This window comes from Seriola dumerili, unplaced genomic scaffold (assembly GCF_002260705.1).
Source record: "Seriola dumerili isolate Sdu_G_001 unplaced genomic scaffold, Sdu_1.0 BDQW01000321.1, whole genome shotgun sequence".
Classification (NCBI taxonomy): Eukaryota; Metazoa; Chordata; class Actinopteri; order Carangiformes; family Carangidae; genus Seriola; species Seriola dumerili.
The window spans coordinates 3,198,474-3,206,964 of record NW_019174576.1 but is presented as its reverse complement, the minus strand read 5'-3'; the positions used below and the strand labels follow the sequence as shown (position 1 = coordinate 3,206,964).

At 40.1% G+C, this 8,491-nt stretch overlaps 1 protein-coding gene across 1 annotated transcript in view; it reads right to left on the bottom strand.

Annotated features, from left to right (window-relative positions):
• LOC111231910 overlaps positions 1 to 8,491 on the bottom strand; it is a 95,395-nt gene that overhangs the window by 63,748 nt on the left and 23,156 nt on the right. Inside the window, exons 7-8 of the mRNA XM_022759182.1 lie at positions 7,847 to 7,912; positions 191 to 314 (exon numbers count right to left, since the gene is read on the bottom strand). Coding sequence (XP_022614903.1) covers positions 191 to 314; positions 7,847 to 7,912 — 190 coding nt within the window. The remainder of the gene's footprint in view (positions 1 to 190; positions 315 to 7,846; positions 7,913 to 8,491) is intronic.

Sequence of the window (8,491 nt, the reverse complement as noted above, 5' to 3'; positions counted from 1 at the left end):
TATATATATATATTGCATTCACAAGAACGGGACGGACAGATAGACAAACGGACAACATGAAAACATAATGCCTCCGGCCACAAAAGACATAAAAACCTTGCTGTTTTCCTTCTGAAAAATATTTGATTCATCATTGGGGATTCAGAACAATTACACAGGCAAATACAAAAAAAAAGAATAATGTGATTACCGTGACAATGAGCAGGATTCCTTTCAGTAGGGTGAGCAGGGAAGTGATTGGCTGGATGACTGTGTGGGCTAGCAAGATAGCTAGAGTGAGAATCCAGGTGAAGGCCGGGATCACATAGATGTGACTGTGGAGAAAACACGGACAGAATAAACACACAGATAGTCAGTTTGAATGCTTTGATTTATTCATGCAAACAGAACAACTGAACAAAGTCTGCTCTGTCATGATACACAAGGAAACGCAAGGCAAGTTTATTTACGGTTTATTGCACCATTCAAACACACGGCAAATCAAAGGGCTTTACAGAGGCATGGAAATACATTAAAAATACAGCATTAAGATGACATTAAAATAGCATTTAAAAACAATAAAAACAAATTTGAATAAATAAAAATATTCAAATAAGTAAAAAATTTAATACTCAGAAAGGCATGCTTTACAACTTTTATTTAAAGAAAGTATCTAAGCAAATCAAAGGTTTGGAGCACACAAACTGGATTGACATTTAATTTAAATTTGTTTGAACGACAGCATATGTCTTTATGCATTTATATTTTGAAATGATTTTTCAATGTGAGTGGCAAAGGCAGTGGCTATTTCATATTCTAAGCTATTACAGCAGAATTCCAAGAGGCCTAACGTCATGAATCAAGGCTCTGAGTGCAAAGTGTGGCATATACAGAAGTGCACTCAGGGTCCATATAAAATAGTGTAGAATTGCAGCACATTACTAGTCTGCAGGCAGTCCATGTGTGGATGTGTATTTGCTTTTGCATGCACATGAAAGTGCCTACCCCACATGGACACCAAAATATTACTGCTGCAGTGGTGATACATTTGTCAGACATTCATACATGATGTCACTAATAAAAAACTTTGTCCTGTCCAACACAAATAATGTCAGCAACAAAAAACGACTCCCTTCCTAAAACACAGCTTGAGGTTCTTATAATCAGTCATCCAGAAGAACTCATCAGGAATTAGAGACATTTAACAAGAACAAATAGTCCTTAAATCATCATATAATGACAAATAACACATTAAATGGACTTAATCTTCAGTCTCAAGATAGTCACGGAGCAAACAAAGTCTTTTCTCTTCAGGACCAGTAAACCTGCCTGTTTTCATAGCTAATGGTAATGTACCTGACATAATTGTGGACTCAGATATATTTGATTTTTAGCTAAAATTTCTGCTTCACATAAGTTATGTGGTTTTCATCAAACAATATCTTTGTTTTGCATCTGACGTTTGGATGTTGCCATCCCATATCCTCACTAATGGCCAAAACTGGTGTAAGCTTATGAACCCCCCAAAACAATCTAATTGCTCTGTAATGGACTGCTTTACAATTAATTCATGGACCCCCCCCCAAATGCCAGAGGCTTCCTCCAGGACACACAAGACTTCTACACTTACAAACCCAGACTCCCAGATAGTGTGACTTTGTTCAGCACTGATTCCAGTGTTCTACCTGCTAATTTAAATATAGTGTTTATTGTGGACGGGTTTGTGGGTATTTTCATACTTTTATCTATGGTTCTGCAATTTAGACTTGAATTGTTGACAAGAGGATGGTTACAAACCTGCTCCTTCTTATCCTACAAATTTCTTATGCACTGCTGGGTTCACATTATGGTGGTACTGAATCTGGTGCATGATAAACATATTTGTTGTTTTCAGTGGAAGGGCGACTTTAAACTATATATATTTTGATGCTCTATTGATCCTGCAGATGCAACAATCTCTATGTTTATAGCATCTGGCAGATGAAGTCACACGCTCTCTTCCATTATATACAATGAATATGAAATGTTTTTTGCAATCTATTAAGCTTTACTGGAGGGAAAAGATATGTTGTTGAATTTTAATTCACTTGAATGGACACTTAATTATTTCATTTTGGATTATTATCTAAATATATGTTACTTCATGAAAATTTTCATTAGAATAACAATCACAAAATGTTATCTTATGTCTATCAAAGTTATTACATTATCAATTTATATGAGGAACAAAGCTCTAATTTTATTGAATATAAAAAATACTTGTGTCCAATCACCATATTTATATAAATATTAAGAATAAGTAATGACACAAAAACAAAACTGTTCAAAGTAATGGTCGATTGTTACCTTATTATGATAACTGTATTAATCCTTAATGGCAAGATTATAAGATTCAAGCTCACGAGCCATAGGAACAAGGGTGACCTTCTATTCATTTTAATTAAACACATGAGATTTAACTGATATATTAATGGTTAAAGTGTTTTAATCCTCTAACTTTCAAGCAAGATAGAAAATAAGCACTTTTTAAAGCTAAAACTCTACTGAAAGATTATTAAAACACAATAATCTGCTCCCTGGGTTGAGACTGAATCTCAGTAATGCCTTAAACCTTGCAGCACTCAGTGGGGTTAGTTTCCAAGGCACCCACTATTCTACAGCAGTGGGACTGAGAGGAGAGTTTTTGTGCAGAGACCTGCAGTAACCTATTGATTGCTACCCCTGGGGAGGCGGAATAAGGTGGTTTATCCAAAAGAGGCTGCCCAAGGTTTTTTTCACTCCAGTAACCCTGCCTCCCACTCCCACAACGCATCGCAGCAACTCCCCTGGCGCTGAGCAGGCCAATAATGAAGCACCCAGGCGTGTCAGCGGTCCGACCGACCTGCAGAGTGTGAATAATATTATTTGGGTTAAGTATTTACTGGGCCATGACAAAGTAAATTAGTCCTGTTAACTGATAAAGGTAATTATAGGCTTCGGTGAGGGAAACAGGAGATGTGTGCACGTGTGGGAGGTGGGGAGTTTGCTTCAGTGACTTAAGAGTGGTGTATGGAGTTAGGCAACAACACCTGTAATGATAGCACACTTTTCAGTTTCAACAGCTTCAGTTAAACACAGAAGCATTCTGTATATACACAGTATTATGGTAGATTTCTCACCTGTAAAAATGTAATCAATTACATATGAGTCATTGGAAAAGTAGACATGTCAATTACTCAGCAGCAAAAGTAAGTGTAAGTGTCTCTAACTCTGTACTTCCTGGATGTAATCTTCCCAGTGGCTAATTTTAGCATACCAGCTCAGAGCACAAAGCATGTAAATAAGACAAATTTGGCATTACTGGGAGTGGCATTTCTGCACCCTTCACCTCCAGCTCATGTGCCAAGCCAGCTGCACTGGATCAGTGAACACACAGAGACCATACTGGTATCATCCCCCCATCTAACTCCTGGTAAGACCAAGAACAAGCAAACCACCTTAAATTGTCTCAGTAACAGGTTTTAGTAATACTTATATATTCAGTTGATATCTCAGTTTTTGCGAACATTATGATGTCACCGTGAAGTTGACCTTTGACCCTTTAACCAAACCAGACCTGTCACCAGAGGAAACTAACTGGATGGGAATCTGATTTGTGGTGTGGTGTCTTAGCTGATTTGTGAGTCAAGGATGGAAATGTTTAAGGAGGATACTCTAGGGGTAAAAGTCAGGCGCCAGAGGAGGGTGAGCACCCCCTCCGCTCTTCTCTCCAAGTCATTCCTAGAAGCTGACTTTTGTTTGACCTACCAAGAGTTATGGTACCTTCTTAATGCATATAGAATGACCATGTATGGACATAAATGTTGGCTCTGTGTCTCTATAGGTTACTGGGATTTAGCTATGTCATGAATATGTATCTAGAGGTTATTCAGCCTATAAATTGTATGGTTTTGGGGAAAAACGGGAGAAGATCCTTTTTGGCTTTGGGTCCTCACAGGCTGTTCTGATGCTTGTTCAACGATGCTGTGCCTTTTTGTAATAAACCTTTTTATATACAACTGAGCCGGTGTCAGCAGAGATTCCTTCATCATCATCACATCATTGCCAAGGAAGAAACCACAGTGGCAGAAGGGCTTTTTCCAAAGGCTTAAAAGATTTAATTGATCATTTTGAGTTGTGTTATCTTGTTGAAAAATGAGTTGCACTGGACTGAGCCATCTGTAACTCTCAGTTGTAATGCTGCCAGACCTTTACAGGTGGATTTTTTTCTAGAAATGTAGTGGCAGAAAAATCACTGTTGCTATTTCTCTTGTTATGAAGGACTTTTCAAAGTTAATCGTAGTTTTTGGTTGTAGGTTTGCTTTGGAGGACTTACTGAACAGACAGGATCACAGCAAACCACAATATCAAAGAAGAAAAGAAAAAACAACAACCCTGCTTTGCAGTATCGTTTTATGGAAATATCTGAGGTCACCTAGGAACCAACAGGAGCAGACTGAGGTGAAAACAGAGAAGCTCCAGAAGCTGCTACTAAAAGCTCAGCAAGACCTGAAAGAGCAGGCTGCTCACTTCAGCAGACCACAGCAAAAGACAGAGGAGTGGGTTCAGAAGGAAACCACCATGGAAACCAAGTCCAACAGATCCTGGCTGTTGTTCATTTGAATGGCCACGGCATGGGAAGAACTGTGAAATTCATAAGTAGATTCTGCATATAATCTATAAAAAATAAACTAACTGTGACCTCATCTCGAAATTAAAAGTAGCACTTGTACACATTGGATCAAAGTAGTTGTACTGATATAGTAGATGTACTGAAGATAAAAACATGCAGCAAAAGTGTGCTGATGTTTTTGTACAGATCTCGGACAAAATAGCTTTAAGTATTTCTTTATTTAACATTATTATTCTCTACTACATTTCACAAAAAATTTTGAAAGAAAACTCGTGGTCTACATGTGCAACACAGAAACATGTTACAATAGCATTAAAGCTGCATCTAAATAACACTAAAATATTCTTTCCATCTGCTCTCCTTTGATTGTATATACTTCAATTTCCATTTTTCCATGACAACTGGTGAAACTCCATCTGCTCAGGAAGATAAGAAGCCATTATTGAAGCCTGTGGTAAGACTGTTGTGTCAAATTTCAAGACTGCTATTGATCAAGGATTTCTAGACTCAAATGCTGACACAAATGAAGGCAGGTAGATGCAGTGAAGATATTGTAATGAAGAAAACAGGCTTAACAGGTTGATATGGTGGCAAGATGACCAGCAAGAATGAAGGTAAGCAGGCAACAGGAAAATAAACACACGAGGAACCTCATACAACCAGCAACAAAACAGGAGCACAAGGAACACCAGGCAACAGAACAGATGAACTGATGAGAGGAGTGAGAGGACCACGGAGACTAAGTACTCCCAAGGGGAGCAGGTAACGAGACACAGGTGCAACTAATTGGGGCTGGGTAGACAATCATAAAAGGCGGGAAACAGAGTGGGGCAGGAAGCAGGAAGAGTCCGCAGGTGGACGGCTCGAGGGATGGTTAAACTGGTAGAGCTGCTTGGGGGGACAGCCTAGAGGACAGGCAAACGAGCAGAGCTGTGCAGGGACTAGACCTTCCTGGAGGCTGAGCGATGGCGTAGGCGGGTAACCTCAGGAGGCTGAGCAGGAGTGCGGCGTCACAGGTGGAGCCCTTCCGGAGAAGAAACAGGAGGACAACCAGACAGGTGAAGCAACACTGGAGGATGACCTCGAGATCAGCGAGGAGGCTGGAGATCCAGAAAGTCAGCTGGCCCCCGGAAGATTCAGCTGCTGGTCGCTGCAAATGTCAGCTGGACCACCAGTGGGGAGACTGGTGGCTGGGCTTGGGTCGCCTTGAGAATGGGAGATCAGGAGCAGGCGACCAGATGTCGACTGGGGCCCTCAGCACAGGGACATGTGAGGCGTCAGCTGCAACCCCTATGCTGGAAGTTGTGAGGCATCAGACAGGGCGGTTGACTCAGGAACAGGTGACACGTCAGGACCCTGAATGGCCGACTCATGTTACGGCTCTGGGTCTGGCTGGCCGTTAATTGTAATAGTGGGTTCTGGGTAACTTCGGCTGCTTCCTCTCGTGCCAATTTCAAAGCCAACTCTTTAAACTCCCTTTTAGCATCCTTTTTCTTCCATTCTCCAAACCTACCCACAAGGGAATATGACAGTTCAAAAGGTTCATCATCAAATGAAGCACCGGTCATGGCTCAAAGATTTCTGGACTCAAATGTAGGATCAAATGAAGGCAGGTAGATGCAGTGCAGATATTTTAGCAAAGAAACAGGTTTCGGCTCCATTTCGAATCCAGGTAAGCAGCCAATAGGAAAATAAACACACAAGGAACACTAGGAAAGGCAAACAGGAACAAAAAAGGACCAAGTGGTACACCAGGCAACAGTACTGACAAGGAGTGTGACACAAGGGGAGCAGGTAACGAGACACAGTTGAGACTAATTGACAGACATGTCAAAAAATTTCACAATAAGGTAAGTGATAGAAAATTCCTGGATTCTCCCTTTTAACCAGATGGGCACCAAAATTTTATGGATTTTTCAATGGCCCATGCCCCATCCTTCCACCAAATCTGTTGCAAATCTGTTCTGTACTTTTCGACTCATCCCGCTGACGATTGAACAAACAGACACGGGTGAAAATATAACGCCCTTGTCGGTGGTAAAAACAAATAAATAAATCCTCACCATCTAATAATGGAAAATTTTGCCTCAAGAATCATCTCTGCTGTGTGTGTATGTGTTTGTTTGCTTAAATTAAAAAGGAACATTTTTATGCCACGCTTTCAGAGCCTCCCACTCGAGTGGGCAGCTATCATCTTTCAGAGTTGCATCAGTTTTTCAAAAATTCAGCTTCAAGAAAAAGATTTTATTGTGAAATCGTGTAGCCTTAAGCAATGCTTCTCTGAACTGACAAGTCACTTGCAACTTTTTGCTTTTTGAGAAATGAAAGGGGACATGATGGAGGGTCAGGCTGATGTGGGAGACAAAGATTTTTTTTGTTAATAATCCCCCTTTCCATCTCTGTTATGAGAAGCTGAAAACCTGCCTTGACATTTCATTCTCTTAGAACATCTATTTTTTCCAGAGATATTTTTTCTTGTTTAGTGACATCTTTTGTTAAGTCTTTGTTTGAAGAGTTTTCTTATATCTGAAATGTTTGAGTGACTCATTCACACACAGTCACATACTCTTTAGAACTTTCAGTGAATGATACGATATGTAGGAGGGAAACAAAATTCAGAATGATACAAACAATCAGGACCTGTGGTACTGGTATACACATTGAAGGACCATCTACTCAACTGATGTCCTCTGCCACAGTCTTATTAGTTCTGCCATAGTTTCGTAATGATCCGACAAATATTTTACCATCTCAAATGGCTAAAATTTGATTTCACTGTAGAACTGCGCACAGTGCAACGATTCATTCTGCAACTTTTTGCCCCACTGTCTCTCTCTCTCTCTCTCTCTCTCTCTCTCACACACACACACATTAATACACACAAGCACATTGACAATGGATCCATCTGTTGATTTGCCAAAAACAACGCATTGATGTTTATTTGCATATAAATCAGGGAAGTGCGATCCGATCACAACTGGTCACCCAAGATGCACGTGGAGACACATTTTAAAGCCAGGTGTGAACTGACGTACTTAGAGCTGACCACTTGCAGTGATCAGATCACTGAAGACACATGTCTGGCTGTCGCCAGCCTGGAGGCATAAAAATAGTTGCAGTCCATGCCATACCAATATATATATATATATATATTACTACCAATATCTTTTACTTAAATAATTGTTTTGTGTATGTGTCTGTTTGTGTGAGACTTACCTGACATTAAGAAGAGCAGCAAAGGCCTCACTGCCAGCTAGGACATAACTAATTCCAATAGAAATACTGGAGAAAGACAGAAGAAGAGAAGAGAAAGATAAAAGGAGAAAAAAGGGGGGGGGGCAGAGAAAGAGAGGTTGTTAGCTATTAGATAGTGAGTGGTCATTATCTACTGTCGTGGTTACTTCTGATAAAGTCAAAAGTTGAACAAGCACTCCTACACTGTATTAAACATTAGGATGTTGCCTCATCGTGGTGCCTGAGGCTATGAACAGCCATGAGATTTAATTTTAAAAACATTTCTTGTTTGCAGTGAGTCGCCTTGATCCTCCACAACTTCTCTGTCTTATATTTTCTCAAAACAAAAGTTGCCTTTGAGGGCTACTTAAAGCAAATGTTTGGGTTGTACATTTCATATGTACGTTGAGCATCTCACACACACACACACACACACACACACTGAGTCAGAAATCTTCTTGACAAAATGCACCTTCGTATGAGGAGCTGGGTGCTTCTGAACATTGGAAATTAGTGTTTATACTGTAGGCTTCAATCCGAAGAGAATGACAAGACAGGCTTTTGTAGCTCAACATCTGTTCCTTTCCTTATAAGTTTAAGCCTCTATAATCTCTCAGCAGTTGCTTG